This window comes from Macaca thibetana, chromosome 2 (assembly GCF_024542745.1).
Source record: "Macaca thibetana thibetana isolate TM-01 chromosome 2, ASM2454274v1, whole genome shotgun sequence".
NCBI classification, from domain to species: Eukaryota; Metazoa; Chordata; class Mammalia; order Primates; family Cercopithecidae; genus Macaca; species Macaca thibetana.
In genome coordinates, this window is record NC_065579.1 from 160,828,710 (window position 1) to 160,848,107 (window position 19,398).

At 40.8% G+C, this 19,398-nt stretch overlaps 1 protein-coding gene across 2 annotated transcripts in view; it reads left to right on the forward strand.

Moving 5' to 3' along the window:
• The window catches only part of USF3 (upstream transcription factor family member 3), a 47,985-nt gene extending 28,616 nt beyond the window's left edge, over positions 1-19,369 (forward strand). For both annotated transcript variants that reach the window (XM_050778784.1, XM_050778786.1), the window contains 2 exons: positions 3,709-3,805; positions 6,613-19,369. In XM_050778784.1, coding sequence (XP_050634741.1) covers positions 3,709-3,805; positions 6,613-13,088 — 6,573 coding nt within the window. In that variant the 3' untranslated portion in view covers positions 13,089-19,369. The remainder of the gene's footprint in view (positions 1-3,708; positions 3,806-6,612) is intronic.
• Positions 19,370-19,398: the final 29 nt, after the last annotated feature.

Genomic DNA, 19,398 nt, shown 5'->3' on the forward strand with positions numbered 1-19,398 from the left:
GGGGTGGTTCTTATTACTGCTTTATTAGGAGTCTTTCAGCCAGTTCCCCTCTATTTTAACCCCCAGCTCGCCCCACCTTCTGTAGAGGCTGGTGGTTCTCAGTGTTGAGCCTTCCCAGGATGTCAAAGGAGCAAATCAGCTTGCTTCTCTATGTTGTCTCCCTTGGAAAGGACTTACTCTTCATTTCCTTTCATTCTTCCCTGTAGGATGGACTTAGACTTCCATATATGGTTTTTAAAATTTTTTTATTTTTATTTATTTATTTTTTTTAGACGGAGTCTCATTCTATCGCCTAGGCTGGAATTCAGTGGCATGATCTTGGCTCACTGCAACCTCCACCTCCCAGGTTCAAGTGATTCTCTTGCCTCAGCCTCCTGAATAGCTGGGATTACAGGTGCATGCCACCACGCCAGGCTAATTTTTGTATTTTTAGTAGAGATGGGGTTTTGCCATGTTGGTCAGGCTGGTCTCGAACTCCTGACCTCAAGTGATCCGTCCACCTCAGCCTCCCAAAGTGCTGGGATTATAGCGCCCAGCTCCATATATGTATTTTTCAGCCTTTTTAAAAATTGTTCTTTCTGTTTCCTTAACACAATGGCACACACTACGCCTTCTAATTTGTTTTTCTTTCTCCACGTCTCAATGGAAGGTAGCTACTCAGTAAACATAGATGTTTGCCCAGGAAAATCTTACTTTCCTGCTCTTGGCTTTCATCCCTGCGAGTTTCTCTGAAGAAAGGAAACCATAACCATTTTACTCTACCCCCCTAGAATGTGCAAAGGAAGTCAGTATTTGGCTATGAGAAGTAGAGCCGACTAAGATTTTCTTCACAGGCTTTGGCCCTGTCTGCAGTAGTGGGGCAGGTGGCTGGGAATTATCAGGTTCTGCCTTTGTTCAGATTATTGTTTTTAAAAAGAACAATATTATTTTTCTCTTAGTAGTAAATAATTTTCTGGGTTTATGTATTGGGTCTCTGTTGGGACTCAGTGCAAAGAACTCAGAATTATAAATTGCCAAACAAAGGACTAAATCACAGTGATTCCTACATGAAAACAGTTATTTACAAAGTACTAGAGATAGCTAATAATATATATCCTGGAGTAGAGGTTAAATACTCATTGCAACATTCTTGATAGCTGAAGGAGAAAAATCAGAAATGACAAGATATCTTAAATGTTTATCAACAATAGACTGGTAAATAAAATAAATACAGTCATTAGAAACAATAAATAGGCTGGGTGCGGTGACTCACACCTGTAATCCCAGCACTTTGGAAAGCTGAGGCGGGTGGATCACGAGATCAGGAGATCGAGACCATCTTGGCTAACATGGTGAAACCCCATCTCTACTAAAAACAAACAAACAAAAAATTAGCCAGGCGTGGTGGTGGGCGCTTGTAGCTACTCGGGGAGGCTGAGGCAGGAGAATGGCATGAACCTGGGAGGCGGGGTTGCAGTGAGCCGAGATTGCGCCACTGCACTCTAACATGGGCGACAAAACGAGACTCCGTCTCAAAAAAAAAAAAAAAAAAGAAAGAAAGAAAAAAAAGAATAAGTAGGGGCAGGGCGTGGTGGCTCACACTTGTAACTCCTGAGGTCAGGAGTTCAAGACCAGCCTGGCCAACATGGTGAAACCCTGTCTCTACCAAAAAAAAAAAAAAAAAAAAAAAAGCCATTCGTGATGGCATGTACCTGTAGTCCCAGCTACTTGAGAGGCTGAGGCAGGAGAATTACTTGAGCCCGAGAGGCAGAGGTTGCAGTGAGCTGAGATTGCGCCACTGCACTCCAGCCTCGGCCACAGAATAAGACTCTGTCTCAAAAAAAAAAAAAAAAAAAAAGAAGAAGGGTATCTAGATGCTATATGGAAGTATTGCATATATAGATACAGATATCAATATGTGTATCATCTTTTTGAGATGGAGTTTTGCTACTGTTGCCAAGGCTGGAGGGCAGTGGCGCAATCTTGGCTCATCACAACCTCCTTTTCCTGGGTTCAAGTGATTCTCCTGACTCAGCCTCCCGAGTAGCTGGGATTACAGGCATGTGCCACCACGCCCGGCTAATTTTGTATTTTTAGTAGAGACGGGGTTTCTCCATGTTGGTCAGGCTGGTCTCAAACTACTGACCTCAGGTGATCTGCCCACCTCAGCCTCCCAAAGTGCTGGGATTACAGGCATGAGCCACTGTACCTGGCCACCAAGATATATTTTTAAATGTAAAGAAATACAAAATCCTTTTGTTTTTGTTTTTTTTGTTTTTTTTTCTTTTGAGACAGAATCTCACTCTGTCGCCCAGGCTGGAGTGCAGTGGCAGGATCTCACTTCACTGCAACCTCCGCCTCCTGGGTTCAAGCAATTCTCGTGTCTCAGCCTACTGAGTAGCTGGGATTACAGATGTGCACCGCCATGCCTGGCTAACTTTTTTGTAATTTTGATAGAGATGGGATTTTGCCATTTTGGCCAGGCTGGTCTCAAATTCCTGACCTCAAGTGTCTGCCCGCCTCAGCCTCCCAAAGTGCTGGGATTATAGGCGTGAGCCACCACGCCTGGCCTTGTCTGGATTTTTAAAAGAGAGATATATAGGCATATGTTGGACATGAGTATAAAGGAATACTTTAACATAACATACAATCTTTTTGAAAAAGCTTAGGAATACAATGTACTGGAAGCACAACACCAAAACTCAATCAAGTAACATTTCTTTCTTGACCTATTATTTAGAATAATTTGTAGTTGTGGTTAAACAGAGTAAAGAATAACATTAAAATCCAAAACCTTTGCACAGTCTTGAAGGCCTTCTCTGGCCTCTTCTACCACTCTTCCCATATGTACTCCACTGTATCTCCGCTCACCTCCTTACCATTCCTCCAACGTGCCAAGCCTAGCTTGGCTGAGGGCCCCTGCCCTTCTGATCCTGTTGTCTGGACTCCCTTTTCCCATATATCTGCAGGGCCTGCTTCCTTTCACTTCCTTCCAGTTTTTGCTCAGGTATCACCTTATTCAGGGCCCTTCCCCAACCTCCATATACAACAAATGTTCTCGGTGTCTTAGTTCAGGCTGCTACAACAAAAATGCCATAGACGGGGTAACTTAATTTCCCACAGTTCTGGAAGCTGGGAAGTCCAAGATCAAGTGTCAGCCAATTCACTTCCTGGTGATGACCCACTTCCTAGTTATGTCCTCAAGTGGCAGACAGAGAGAGATCATCTCTGTCTCTTCTTCTAAGGCACTAATCCTATCATGGGGGCTCCACCTTCATGACCTAATTACCTCTGAAATACCATCACACTGGGGATAAGGGTTTAGACATATGAATTTTAGGGGGCACAAACATTCAGTCCATTGCAGAGAGCAACCTCCACCATCACTCTGGCTCCCCCTTACCCTGCTTTATATTTCTTCGTAGCATTCCTGTGTGTGTGTGTGTGTGTGTGCGCGCGCACGCGTGTGTGTATACTTCAAGGACAGAGACTTTGTTTGTTATACTAGTATATCCCTAGTGCCTAAAACAGAGCCTGCCACACATTAGATGCCCAATGACCATTTAATAAATGAAAAATATACAGTAAAAGCTTTTGAATATAGTGCCTATTTTAAATTTTGAGAAGATATGTATCATATATATGTGATAAAGACAAAGCTTAGAGTTTCATCTGGCAAGTTCTTACCCTTTAGTGAAACTTGTAAACTTTTAAAATTTTCTTGGGCAGAGCAAGAATATGATCCTGGACCAAGCCTTTAAATATATAACAGAATTGAAAAGGCAAAATGATGAACTCTTGCTTAATGGAGGAAACAATGAACAAGGTAAAGATTTAAAAGTTCTTACTTTTTGTTATTTTAAAAAATGTTTAGGTGTTTGTGTCACAGTGAAATTTATATTATGATACAGAAAGCTTTTTGGCCCCAAAACATGAAGACCCTGCATTCAGTGGGTCTGGAAGAATAGTGTTACCAATACATTCATTTCAGTCTAACTCTTTCTCCTCCTCTGTGAGCACCACTTATCTTGCAGGCATACATAGTTTTGACTTTGAACTCTTCTGTGTATTTCCTGTTTGCCTAACTCATGATACTGGTAATGCTAAATCTCCTTTATTCCAATTGGACATTGCAGTTAGGGCAATCCCATAAGAAGATGTAAGGGGGGAGTTCTGCTCAGTGAAACTTAAAAACAAGATTAGGATATTCTTGTGCCAAGACTTAACTATGCATTAACAAAAAAGGCCAAAACATTCATTTTGTTTATACTACTTGTGTGCATCAAACTGCCTGATCATTTAATGATATTTGATTTTTAGATAAAGGTGACTTTTTAATGCCATCAAATGAGTTCTCCTTTTCCATTAGCATTGGAGAGAAAGTTTCCTTATAGCAGTGGAAAAAAAATATTCCAGGCAAGTGTAAAGCTCAGGGTAGGCCAGTTTGAAATTGTCTTTTATTTATGCCCCTGCCAAGTGCAGGGAGAGAATTTCCTGTGACAACTCAGTAGGCCACCTTAAAAGGAGAGAAAAAAGGGCAGAATTGCCTGAGGTAAGGCCAGTGCTGGGTTGTGTTTGTTGTAATGGATGGGAAAGATATTGGAAAGCATACCTAGGAGGTCAGCATTCAGAATTCTCCTTGTTTACTTTTAGTTAAATATTAGCAGCTTCCCCACTCACCTGGTTTAGCTGGTGTTTATGGCCCAGGTCCTTTTGTGATGCCATCAGATAGATAAATAATCCATGTTTAGTGACCATTTGAGGCACCCTGCAGAAGGGTATGTAAAACAGAATGATGAGTAGACTTTCCTAATGAAGGCTCCTTTGATTTCAAAGCACAGAGGCTGAGGCAATCAAGTTACCTTAGGAAAAAGGGAAATTGTTGAAAAATGTAAGTTGCATGGGACTCAGAAAAAGCTGACCAGACAGGCTAGGGGTTAGGGGTGGGATCTAAGGCAGCCTACATCTGTGTTTGTTATTTCTGTCATGATCATTATTTCTCTGATTCTTTTTCTGTGCGTCTGTTGTATCCTCTTTTTTCTCTGAGTGGCTTCTTCCTCATGCTCACTGTGCACATATCTAGTGGCCAAAGCAATGGCCTTAGACTCAGGCCCTCCTAGGTTTGCATCTCAGCTTCATTTACTCACTCAGTATCCTTTGGCCAGTTACTTAACCTCTCTAAGTCCCAGTAACTGCTCTGAGCCTGTTTCTCACATCTAAAAGTGGTGATAATAAAATATAAGTTGCTATCTCATGGTTCTTGTGAGGATTAAAAGAGATAATACAAGAACTTAAGATTAAAGCCTAGCACATAGTAATTGCTTGATAAATGTTAGCTGTTATGGTTGTCATTGTTGTTAAATAATGAATGAAATGTGCCAGGTAGTAAAGGTACAGTAAGTGAGAACTGTGATTATTATTTGGTCCATAATGATTGTTCTTTAATTTCTACTGTCCGTGGACACTGGTATCTTTCTTTTGTCTCTTAGTTTTAAACTAAGAAAAATGATCTGCTAGTTTCAGCTTGTCTTTGTTGGAATGGAGCTTTTCATTTCAGGCTCCCTCACAGGGTGTTAGCCTGGAGAATAGGCTGCTTTGGAAAAGGAATGAGAATACTCTCCACTGTTTCAAGGCAGCTGGGGATGTGTGGGGTCACAGAGCATATACCAGCAGCTAAGTCTGCCCCATTGGTGGTACTCATAGATGAAGCCATCTACCTTAGAAAGGAGGGCTGTGACAATGTCCTCACTGCTCAGTAGCATACCTGCATTGTCCCTACCAAGCAAGGTGCAGGTTCCATTGTCGATGCTTTCTTTGGTGCACTTTGGTGCCACTTTACTTCTTACGTGCTCTATTCCTTTTTGTCTCCATTGTTTCAAAGGGTAAAATAGAAACTAAAGCCATTTATAAAAGAGACTGTCATCTGGGCATGGTGGCTTATGCCTGTAATCCCAGCACTTTGGGAGGCCAAGATGGGCAGATCACTTGAGATCAGGAGTTCAAGACCAGCCTGGCCAACATGGCGAAACCCTGAATCTACTAAAAATATGAAAATTAGCTGAGAGTGTTGGTGTGTACCTGTAATCCCAGCTACTTGGGAGGTTGAGGCAGAAGAATTGCTTGAACCTGGGAGGTGGAGGTTGCAGTGAGCCGAGATTGCACCACTGTACTCCAGCCTAGGTCAGAGAGCAAGACTCTGTCTCAAAAAAATAAAAAATAGACTGTCTGTTACTATCACAGGTAATGTTGGCTGCTGCAGCATTTAAATGGCATACTGATATTCAATGTTATTTTCCTAGCATGTTACCATGATAGCAGTATGTCTTCCCTTACTTCAGCTATGTAGCTGCCCTATTGGAAATTTTTAAATTGGGAATTTTGAGGTTTCTACATTATGAGTAATTTTTCAGTTGACCTTTAAAGATTTATACTTTTTAAAGGAGGGCAGAGGGATTTAGGATATCATTCTAAAAAGAAAAAAGAAGTTGTATTAGAAAAGAGCTGAAGAGTCTCAGTTGAGGTATTTAGAATGCTATTATTAGAATTCAGTAGTTTAGTATACAGTTCTTTATCAAGTTATTGTAAATACTGACATTCCCAGGTATTTATAAATTTTTGTTTTTAATGTTATAGCTGAAGAAATAAAAAAGCTACGGAAACAACTGGAAGAAATTCAAAAAGAAAATGGCCGATATATTGAGTTACTGAAAGCTAATGACATATGCTTATATGATGACCCCACAATTCACTGGAAAGGAAATCTTAAAAACTCGAAGGTCTCTGTTGTTATTCCTAGTGACCAGGTTCAAAAAAATATCATTGTTTATTCCAACGGGAATCAGCCTGGTGGAAACAGCCAGGGAACAGCTGTTCAGGGGATAACTTTTAATGTTAGTCATAATTTACAAAAGCAGACCGCCAATGTGGTGCCAGTACAGAGGACTTGCAATCTTGTGACTCCTATATCTATTTCTGGAGTTTACCCTTCTGAAAACAAGCCATGGCATCAGACCACAGTTCCTGCATTGGCTACCAACCAGCCTGTTCCTCTTTGTCTTCCTGCTGCCATTTCTGCTCAGAGTGTTCTCGAGCTTCCCACCTCTGAAAGCGAATCAAGTGTGCTTGGTGCCTCTAGTGGCTCACTGATTGCTGTTTCAGTTGGACCTGAGCCTCACCAACATCATTCTTTGCACACATGTTTAAATGATCAAAATTCTTCTGAAAATAAGAATGGACAAGAGAACCCCAAATTATTGAAGAAAATGACCCCTTGTGCTGTAAACATCCCCCTCAGCTCCTCAGCAGCTGCCACTAAAGTGCACCATGGAAACAAGTCCTGCCTGAGCATACAGGACTTCAGAGGTGATTTTCAAAACACTTTTGTTGTTTCAGTTACCACCACAGTCTGCTCCCAGCCTCCCAGAACTGCAGATGATTCTTCTCCAATGAGCATTAGCAAGAGTGCAGACTTGACAAGTACAGCTACAGTGGTGGCATCATCTGCCCCTGGAGTAGGGAAGGCCACCATTCCTATAAGCACTCTTTCGGGAAACCCTTTGGACAATGGTTGGACTCTTTCTTGTTCTTTGCCTTCTTCAAGCGTTAGTACTTCGGATTTGAAAAACATTAATAGCCTTACACGAATTTCTTCAGCTGGAAACACACAGACAACGTGGACTACTTTGCAACTGGCGGGAAACACTATTCAGCCCTTAAGCCAGACACCGTCTTCTGCTGTGACTCCAGTATTAAATGAGTCTGGTACTAGCCCTACCACAAGTAACCACAGTAGACATGTGGCTACAGGCATCAACTTGAATAATTCCTTTCCAGCAGATGGGCAGCCAGTTGAGCAAGTAGTTGTAACATTGCCTTCTTGTCCATCTTTACCTATGCAGCCACTAATTGCCCAGCCACAAGTTAAATCTCAGCCTCCCAAAAATATCCTTCCACTGAATTCAGCAATGCAGGTGATTCAGATGGCTCAGCCAGTTGGGTCAGCTGTTAATGCAGCTCCAACTAATCAAAATGTTATAATTCTTCAACCACCCAGCACCACCCCATGCCCAACAGTGATGAGAGCAGAAGTTCCCAACCACACAGTAGGTCAACAGATAGTAATCATACAGGCAGCTAATCAGAATCCTTTGCCACTCCTCTCTGCTCCACCTCCTGGTTCTGTTCGACTCCCTATTAATGGAGCCAATACTGTAATAGGGTCTAATAATTCAGTGCAAAATGTTTCAACACCACAGACTTTTGGAGGAAAGCATCTTGTCCACATATTACCAAGACCTTCATCTTTATCAGTGTCTAACTCAACACAGACTTTTTCTGTTACCATGTCAAACCAACAGCCTCAAACCATTTCTTTAAATGGACAGCTCTTTGCTTTGCAGCCTGTGATGTCTTCATCAGGAACTACAAATCAAACCCCTATGCAAATTATTCAACCCACCACCAGCGAAGATCCAAATACCAATGTTGCCCTGAATACATTTGGTGCTTTGGCCAGCCTCAATCAAAGCATATCACAGATGGCTGGGCAAAGCTGTGTACAATTGTCTATTAGCCAGCCTGCCAATGCTCAAACTGCTGCAAATAGTCAAACCACTACAGCTAACTGTGTTTCATTAGCAACTGCAGCACCTCCTGTGACAACAGATAGTTCAGCCACACTAGCCAGTACTTATAATCTAGTGAGTACTTCCTCGATGAACACTGTTGCTTGTTTGCCTCCTAACATGAAATCTAAAAGGTTGAATAAGAAGCCAGGTGCCAGGAAACACTTAGCAGCAAACAAGTCAGCGTGTCCGCTGAATCCAGTCAGAGATGTGAGCAAGTTAGACTGCCCCAACCCTGAAAGCTCAGCAGAGCTGCCCTGTAATGATGGACTGCTAGAAAGCTTCCCTGCTGTATTACCACCTGTCTCTATGTCCCAGGCAAATAGTGTGAGTGTTTCTGCTTCACATTCTTTGGGTGTTCTAAACTCTGAATCATTAATACCTGAGTCTGTATCCAAATCTAAGTCAATAGAAAAGTCCAGCTCACCCTCCCAAGAATCTGTAACAAGTGAACATTTTGCAATGGCCCCAGCAAAATCCAAAGATTCTACCCCTAATCTGCAACAAGAGACACCTCAGGATAAACCACCAAGTCATTTAGCATTGTCAGATGCTGCCAAACCCTGCACTTCAGCCAATGTATTGATTCCATCTCCAAGTGATCCTCACATTTTGGTTTCTCAGGTTTCTGGTTTGTCATCTACAACAAGCACTACAAGTACTGACTGTGTTTCTGAGGTAGAAATCATTGCTGAACCTTGCAGAGTTGAGCAAGATTCATCAGATACAATGCAAACCACAGGTCTCTTAAAGGGGCAAGGTTTAACTACATTGCTATCTGATCTTGCTAAAAAAAAAAACCCTCAGAAATCATCTCTTTCTGATCAGATGGATCATCCTGACTTTTCTTCAGAAAATCCTAAAATAGTTGATTCAAGTGTGAATTTACATCCCAAACAGGAACTATTACTGATGAACAGTGATGACAGAGATCCTCCACAGCATCATTCCTGCCTGCCTGATCAAGAGGTTATTAATGGTTCTTTGATCACCAGTAGACAGGCTGACTCTCCCATGTCAACCAGCTCTGGCAGTAGTCGTAGTTTCTCAGTTGCATCCATGCTTCCTGAAACAACAAGAGAAGATGTGACCAGCAATGCAACAGCTAATACATGTGACAGCTGTACCTTTGTAGAGCAAACCGATATAGTAGCTCTTGCAGCAAGAGCTATTTTTGACCAGGAGAACCTGGAGAAGGGAAGAGTTGGCCTCCAGGCTGATATAAGGGAAGTTGCTTCAAAGCCTTCTGAAGCATCATCGTTAGAGGGAGACCCACCTTTCAAATCACAGATACCTAAAGAGAATGGCACAGGACAGGCAGAAGCAACACCAAATGAATTTAATTCTCAGGATTCAATTGAAGCAACTATGGAGAGGCCCCTTGAAAAACCGAGCTGTTCTCTAGGAATTAAAACATCAAATGCACCTTTACAGGCTTCACCTTCTCAGCCCCCAAGCATCACCAGTTTAAGCGTGAATAATCTTATCCATCAGAGCAGCATCAGCCATCCTCTGGCCAGCTGTGCGGGTTTATCCCCAACTTCAGAGCAAACAACTGTGCCTGCAACGGTTAATCTGACTGTTTCATCTAGCTCCTATGACAGTCAACCTCCTGGACCATCTCTGATGACCGAATATTCCCAAGAACAGCTAAATACTATGACTAGTACCATACCAAATTCACAGATTCAAGAGCCACTCTTAAAGCCAAGTCATGAAAGCCGTAAAGATTCCGCTAAGCGTGCTGTCCAAGATGACCTTTTACTGTCTTCAGCTAAACGGCAAAAGCACTGTCAGCCAGCCCCCCTCAGGCTTGAAAGTATGTCCCTGATGAGCAGAACTCCAGACACCATTTCTGATCAAACTCAAATGATGGTCAGTCAGATCCCTCCTAATTCTTCAAACTCGGTTGTGCCTGTTAGCAACCCAGCTCATGGAGATGGCCTTACACGATTATTTCCACCTAGTAACAACTTTGTGGCTCCTGCATTGAGGCAAACTGAAGTTCAGTGTGGTTCTCAGCCTTCAGTTGCTGAGCAGCAGCAAACCCAGGCAAGTCAACATCTACAGGCCCTGCAGCAGCATGTTCCAGCTCAAGGGGTATCTCACCTTCATAGTAACCATCTCTACATAAAGCAGCAGCAGCAGCAGCAGCAGCAGCAGCAACAGCAACAACAACAAGCAGGGCAGTTAAGAGAGAGGCATCACTTATATCAAATGCAGCATCATGTACCTCATGCAGAGAGCTCTGTCCACTCTCAGCCCCATAATGTCCACCAACAGAGGACTCTGCAACAGGAAGTTCAGATGCAGAAAAAGAGGAATCTTGTTCAGGGCACCCAGGCCTCTCAGCTTTCCTTACAACCCAAGCACCATGGAACCGACCAGTCCCGATCCAAGAGTGGGCAGCCACATCCCCACCATCAGCAGATGCAGCAACAAATGCAGCAACACTTTGGAAGCTCCCAGACAGAGAAGAGCTGTGAAAACCCTTCAACTAGTCGGAACCATCATAACCATCCCCAGAACCATCTCAATCAAGATATTATGCACCAACAGCAGGATGTTGGAAGCAGACAGCAAGGTTCAGGGGTTTCATCTGAACATGTATCTGGGCATAATCCAATGCAGAGGCTTTTGACATCAAGAGGCTTAGAGCAGCAAATGGTGTCCCAACCAAGTATTGTGACTAGATCTTCAGACATGACCTGTACTCCACACAGGCCGGAGAGAAATAGAGTTTCAAGTTATTCTGCTGAGGCACTCATTGGAAAGACATCTTCTAATTCAGAGCAGAGAATGGGGATATCAATTCAGGGTTCCAGAGTTTCAGATCAGCTTGAAATGAGAAGCTATCTTGATGTTCCCAGAAATAAGAGTTTGGCTATTCATAATATGCAGGGTCGTGTGGACCACACTGTAGCCTCAGATATCCGCCTTTCCGATTGTCAGACGTTTAAACCAAGTGGAGCTAGTCAACAGCCCCAGAGTAATTTTGAAGTACAGTCTTCAAGAAACAATGAAATAGGTAACCCTGTATCATCATTGCGGAGTATGCAGTCCCAGGCTTTTCGAATTAGTCAAAATACTGGCCCACCACCAATTGACCGTCAAAAGAGATTACCTTACCCACCAGTTCAGAGCATCCCAACAGGAAATGGTATTCCATCGAGGGACAGTGAAAATACTTGTCACCAAAGTTTCATGCAGAGCTTACTTGCCCCTCACCTCAGTGATCAGGTCATTGGGAGCCAGAGGTCACTCCCAGAACATCAGAGGAATACACAGTGTGGTCCATCCTCTGCAATTGAATATAATTGTCCCCCAACTCATGAAAATGTCCATATTAGAAGAGAGAGTGATAGTCAGAATAGGGAAAGTTGTGACATGTCGTTAGGTGCAATTAACACCAGGAACAGCACCTTGAATATTCCTTTTTCAAGTTCCTCTTCCTCAGGAGATATTCAGGGTCGAAACACAAGCCCCAATGTTTCTGTGCAGAAATCCAATCCCATGAGGATTACTGACAGTCATGCGACCAAGGGCCACATGAACCCTCCAGTCACAACCAACATGCATGGGGTTGCAAGGCCAGCGTTGCCGCATCCATCTGTGTCTCATGGAAATGGTGATCAAGGCCCTCCTGTACGTCAAGCTAATTCTTCAGTTCCCCAGAGATCAAGGCATCCCCTGCAAGACAGCAGTGGTTCCAAAATTCGTCAACCTGAAAGGAATCGTTCTGGAAACCAAAGGCAAAGTAATATCTTTGATCCAAGTCTTCCCCATCTTCCTCTCTCTACTGGTGGCAGTATGATTCTTGGACGTCAACAACCTGCTACAGAGAAGAGAGGAAGTATTGTTCGTTTCATGCCTGATAGCCCACAAGTACCTAATGATAATTCAGGTCCTGATCAGCATACACTGTCACAAAATTTTGGTTTTTCTTTTATTCCTGAGGGTGGCATGAATCCACCAATAAATGCTAATGCTTCTTTCATTCCACAGGTTACTCAGCCTAGTGCCACTCGAACTCCAGCCCTCATCCCGGTAGATCCGCAAAATACTCTGCCCTCCTTCTATCCTCCGTACTCTCCTGCTCATCCTACACTGTCCAATGATATTTCAATCCCCTATTTTCCTAATCAGATGTTCTCAAATCCCAGCACAGAGAAGGTAAACAGTGGAAGTTTAAATAACCGATTTGGATCAATTTTATCTCCTCCCAGACCTGTTGGGTTTGCTCAACCAAGTTTTCCTCTTCTCCCAGATATGCCACCAATGCACATGACCAACTCTCATTTATCCAATTTTAATATGACATCTTTGTTTCCAGAAATAGCTACAGCGCTTCCTGATGGCTCAGCAATGTCACCTTTGCTTACGATAGCAAATTCCTCTGCCTCTGACTCTTCCAAGCAGTCCTCAAACAGACCTGCCCATAACATAAGCCATATTCTAGGTCATGATTGCAGTTCAGCTGTTTAAATACTGATAAGCGAAATGTAGAGGTAATGAGATTACAAATGTATTTGTGTGTGCGTGTGCACAGACATGTACATGAAGAGAAGGATTGTGTGTGTGTGTCTTTGTATAATCAGTTTTCAGTTATCTTCTGAATGTAGGGAAGCCATGTCAGATGCAGATACTGGGTTGTCAGAAAACAAGTTATCTTTCATTTTCAGCTGCATAGTGTACTTTCTTACTTTCCAAGTAGATTTACATTTCCAAGTTGATATTTCCTAAATACTAATTAGCTGGAAATTGGGGGAGATCATCTTGTCATGTACTGGGTAGTAGGAGGGAGCCTAGATTTTAAACTTGATTGTTGATAACTTATAGAATATATAATTAAGTTGCTACTGAAAAATATAGACAGCTTGATAAAACACAGTGGCTCATAACCAAGTGCTGGCTAATGTCAGCATCTAGAACAGCTTCTTACCTATGGCAGATGTTGAACTGATGTTGAGTTAAATGTCTGTAGTTAAAGTCAAGCAGTTAGCAAATAAATGAATTGTTCAATCAGCCTTTATTCTCAAAGTTTGGTTTAGATAGAGGCTTCTTTCTAAATTATAACAATCCATAAATTATCTGAATTGTGTGTCTTATTCTTCAAATTAGGGAGCTGTGTTCCTTTAATGTGCCAAGATTCTTCAAAGGTCTTCCTTAGACAATTATTTAGCCTTACATATAGAAAGCTAACAAGTTAAGTACATACGTATTCTCCATTTTGTGCTTGCATTTTGCATCAGGCCATAAGGGTAAATGCAGTTAGTTGTATTGTGGAGTTTTGCATGGGTTCAGTTAACAATGGATGTTTCATCAGCTAAGTTTAATTTAGTATTCTCTCTTCATTTTATTTATTTGATCTTGAAATAAATTCTTTTGCATTCATTTAAATATTAGGATTGATCAGGAAATAGTGTGTTTGTAATCTACACATTTATTTGAGCCTTACTTTAAAAATATTTCTGAACAGAGATTTAAACTGTCAGTATTTTCATTTACTGATAGTATTTATAGTTTAAATATGGCATTGTATATTACATTATTATCCTTCATAACAATTATAATGAGGATATGAATTTATTATTTTTCTTGTTGGTAGATGTGAAATGGTGCTTCAAAAAATATATAGACTTTCTATATGTCTCTGTGTGTGTAAGTATGTGTGTGTGTGTACACATATTTTAAAGTATGAATTGGTCCTTTAAAAATAGGCCTGCCATCTAAAAATGGGAAATTGAGACCTGAGACCTGCTAAAACATAGAAGAACCTGATATAGGTAGGTTTTTTTGTTTTTTTGTTTTTTTAATAGACAGAGTCTGGCTTTGTCGCCCAGGCTGGAGTGTAGTGGTGTGATCTCAGCTCACTGCAAGCTCCGCCTCCTGGGTTCAAGCAATTCTCCTGCCTCAGCCTCCCGAGTAGCTGGGACCACAGGCATGTGCCACCACACCTGGCTAATTTTTTGTATCTTTAGTAGAGATGGGGTTTCACCATGTTAGGATGGTCTTGATTTCCTGACCTTGTGATCTGCCCGCCTTGGCCTCCCAAAGTGCCAGGATTACAGGCGTGAGCCACTGTGCTCGGCCTAGGTAGGGATTTTTTAAAAGCCCCACAGAAGTTTATAATACATTTAAAAAACCCATATTAAAATTTGAAAACTTAAAAAAACTAAGAAAACAATAGTATATATTCCTTTACTTAAACCCATGAAGTCCGTTACTTTTTGTTCTTGTTATATTCTGCCAAAAATGGGATGGGGTGGGAGAGATGCATATAAATTGTTTTATCTGCTTTGTTAACAAAGTGAGCTCAAGGACCAGCGTTTCTTTTCTTTCTTTTTTCTTTTCTTTTTTTCTTCTTTTTTTTTTTTTTTTTTGAGACAGAGTATCACTCTGTCACCCAGGCTAGAGTGTACAGTGGGAGGATCTTGCCTCACTGCATCCTCTGCTTCCTGGGTTCAAGCAATTCTCAGGCCTCAGCCTCCCGAGTAGCTGGGATTACAGGTCTGCACCACTACACCTGGCTAATTTTTGTATTTTTAGTAGAGAAAGGGTTTCACCATGTTGGCCAGGCTGGTCTTGAACTCCTGACATCAGGTGATCCACCCACCTTGACCTCCCAAAGTGCTGGAATTATAGGTGTGAGCCACCACTCCCAGCCCTTTTTTTTTTTTTTTTAAAATCCTAAAAAGCTTCCTAAGGGTTGGTCAGAGCAGTTAACTCCAGTGAATACCTCTTCTAAACACTCAGCAAAAGGGACAGTTGTGCCTCTTTAACTGTTCTTACCAAACTCTCCTACCTTTTTCTGCTGCCAACTAAGCAGCCTCCTAGGGACAAAAAAAAAACAAAAACAAAAACAATATTTTTTTCTTGCTCACAAAACAAGAACAACCTGTATTTTCTTCCTTCAAAATGGTCTTGGGGAAGAATAGAGCTTCATGAATAAGTTACTTAAGACAACAGATAAACATAGTAATCAAAACTTTTTATTGAAATAATGTGCCATTTATGACTTGCTTTTGAATTCTCTTAACTGAATTTTAAGCTGCAACATTGAAATTTTTCTTTGTACTTGAAAGGTCCAGTCTGCCAGTTTCAAGAAGGACAGTTTTCCATGTGTTTGGCTGTTCATTTTCCCTCTCTCCCTCTCTCATCTGTCTGTCTCTCACTGTCTCTGTCTCTCTCTCTGTCACACACACACACACACACACACACACACACACTCTCTCTCTCTACAGTGGCTGTTAAGTTCTGAAGAACTGGGGACTGCTAGATGTAATTGAAAGCAAGGTGACAGGCTAAGGAGAAACTCAGTTTGAACATTGCAATGCAAAGGCCTCAAAGCCTGTGACTTTCAAGTATTTCTGTTGCATTAATTGTATTTTCCTGCTTAGCTGTGTTCAGACATAGTATTTGCATTTCTCGGAGCTTTCATTCCAACAGTATAACACTTTGATCTTGAAAGAGTCTCAATAAGGCTTATTTGACCATCTGAGGAAAAATGTGACCATCTGTGAATAATTGACTCCTACTTATGTGTAGCTCTATTACTTTACAGATGTGTGCATGTGTATGTAAGACTTCAGTTCATACATGGCTCAATTCTGAAAGTGTTCAGACATTAGTACCCTTATTTGATTGAAAAGCATGAATATATGAGATTTACTAGCAGTATTAAGTATTTGATAATTAGAGCTACGTGATTTTTGGGAAGAAATTTGTTATATGGTATCTAGTGTTAATCTGAATATAATTTTTGGTAAAGGGATAGCAGAAAACATAGTCAATTTTGGTTATAATAAATGTAACCTTATTCTTGGCCTGCTAATATATGATTATAGAAAGTAAAACCATTTTTTAACTTCTGGAAATACACGAAGTTATGTCTGAGTCATGAGTGACAGTCATTGATTAAATCATTTCTTTGTCTCTTTTTTAGCATTATTGATCACAGAATCAGTTATAAAAAAGTGGTTGATTCCTTTCAACATTTAACAATAACTTCTAATGAAGGGAAAAATTCCAGATTCTCTTCATGCATAAACGTTTAATGTGTCAATCATAGATGAAAGGAATCTAGTTTGATGTTGTTTCTTTCTTTCTTTCTTTTTTTTTTTTTTGGAAAATACAAGTTGCTCTAGGATGGCTTATATGTTGTTTTATACCAGTTCAGGAAATTTATTTTTGTTTTTATTGTGAGATCTTTTGGGGTACCAGAGATGGCACCTTTTTTCTAGGTAAGATGTGGGAATTCCTCAATGGTCTTGCTTCATAAAATTTAACATATCAGAACTGGGGAAAGAGAAAGGAGGGGTTGTTCTTTTGCAGCATTTTCCAGTCACATATCAGGGTTATACTGAACTGCAACAAAGATCAACTTTTAAAAATTAGCCTTCTTAAAATACAAAATGATATAAGTATTTTAAAGATAATTTATTTGCCTTGCTCTTGCCTTCTAACATTAGCCATTTCATGGAGAGGCTAAAACTTATACTCCAAAAAATGTGGAAGCATGTTTTAATGGGAGTAAAATTAAAAATTTTTGAGAAAGGGTAAAATCTCATTAATATGCATCTTCTTAGCTTTATCTTCCCTTCGATATGTAGGCACTTATGCTCTTCCATCTGCTCCACGTCAAATAGGGCTCAGGGAAGCTGGTCATTTCCTTAGCGGGATGATTACTCCTTTGCCTTGAAACATTGATTGAGCCCACCATGTATGGATCAGCGTGTGGTAGTGAGTCATACGCCCAAATCAGGGATTCCCAGGTCTTGGCTTTGGGAACCAGCATGCCTCATATTCTCTTAAAGAGCAACAAGAATTTCTTGAAACAAAATTAGCCAGAATTGATTTAAAATATTTCAATGTGCCATATAGTTCTGTCCCTTGGTTTGGTTGGCCTTGTTTTTTCCTATGGAAGAATGAAAGGGCAAAGGTGATGCCAAAATGAAACAGCTTTGGAGTGGTATCTTGAGGAGCCTGGAAGTCATTTTTGTAATTCTGTTGTCTGTATAAATGCTGCCTTTGCCTGGAGGTAGTGCGCCTGTGGCTGTGTACATCCAGAGGGCAACAGTAATAGCCAACAACCAGACAAACTAGTGAAGTTAATCTGTGAGTGATGATTTTATGATACCTATATGCAAATTAAAGGCAGAAGTTAGTTTCTTCTCAAGATGCCTTTTTGGCTGAACGTTACCATTTTTCTTTCCCCAGGATTTGACAGAAAAGGGCCTTTTTTGGATTTAACTATATTCTGTCTGCATTCTATTCTTCCTGCTTAGGTTTCTACTAGAGCCTGTGGAGGGGGGACACCAAATTTAGATTGAGGCAGTCCACGCTGGTAAGAAGCGTGAGGACCTTGTTGGACACAGAGCTTCTAGATCTTTCCACCTGTAGCCTCTACCCTGTTCCTGCACTTTACCTGAAACTGTGCCTCTGGTCTTTAGACCAGCTGTTGGAACATATCACTCACCCACTCCTCTGTTATAGCAAAGGGCCAGCTGGGATGGTACATGCTGTGTAATCAAACACCTTCTCGACAAGTACAGCTGATGTTTCTCACTGTTGCCTTATCATTCTCTGAGCCATCTTTGATGTTGATTTGTAAAAAAAAGCAAAAAATAACAAAAAAAACCAAACTTACTAGTTAGTAGCAAAACTCCTGTTAAACTCAGAGCTTGTATGTGGTGGTCATTCAACATCCTTATTTCTAGATTTACACAGACTGTACCAACTGTAATCTTTTTCTGGCACGCGTATGTGGTCAGATGCTTCATAAACATGAACCAACTTGGGTTGTAAATGTTGGGCATGATATACAAGTTGGGGCATTTTGGATGACTGCATAATCCTGTCACTAGAGATTTCATAAGACAGAAGATAACTATTTGTAGTTGAACTCATTTTTCAAAAAGATGATCTTTAATTTTTTCCCTCAGTTGTGTATACAGCTATACACCATGCTAACACCATACTATGTCATAGGAACTTAAAGTTCGATGTCTCAAAATCCCTTCAGTTTTCTGAGACTTCTCTGTGCTCCCACCCCTGAAGTCTTCAAATCAGTTTTCACCTGTGAAGTCACTAAGGTACTGGGCTTGACTACAATGGTAACCATTAAGGGGAGCTGAACTGTTGATCTTCCAAGAAGAAAGGGACCAGACAGTGTTAAGATGCTGCAGTTGTGTTACTGTGAAGAAAAGATTCGCTTCCACTTTCAGCAGGCTATATAAATATATATACATATATATATATATATATATTTTCACTTTGGTTAAAAAAAGTTGAAAATCTGAGGAGAACATAATTACCTTCACAAATTATTTATAGATACACTGGGTGAGAAGCTTACTGTAGGGCAGTCACCAGAAAATAACTAATTTTAGTGCTTTCAATAGTGTAATATTTGTATCTATTACCATGGCAGCAGTGTCTGCTGCACACTGTGTCCTATTACTGTAAATTTCCTGGTTTATAATTCTTATGGAAACTAATTTGTTTTGTAATGGAATCCAGAGCAGATATGTATAATATGATCAGGATTGTCCTACAGTTGTAAATAAGAATAGGTCCTGTTTATTTTGACATCTTTTTACAAATGCATTGTATTAGGGTGTGAATATTCTGAACCATCCTCTTGTTTAAAGTTTGGAAATTTTTATTGTTAAATGTAACATTTTAATGGTTGTAATAATTATTTGTATAGATACGAATATAGTATTTTATTTAAGAAAATAAACTTTGCATTTTTGCATCGTAAATTCTGTCTTCCCTGATCATTGCATGTGTC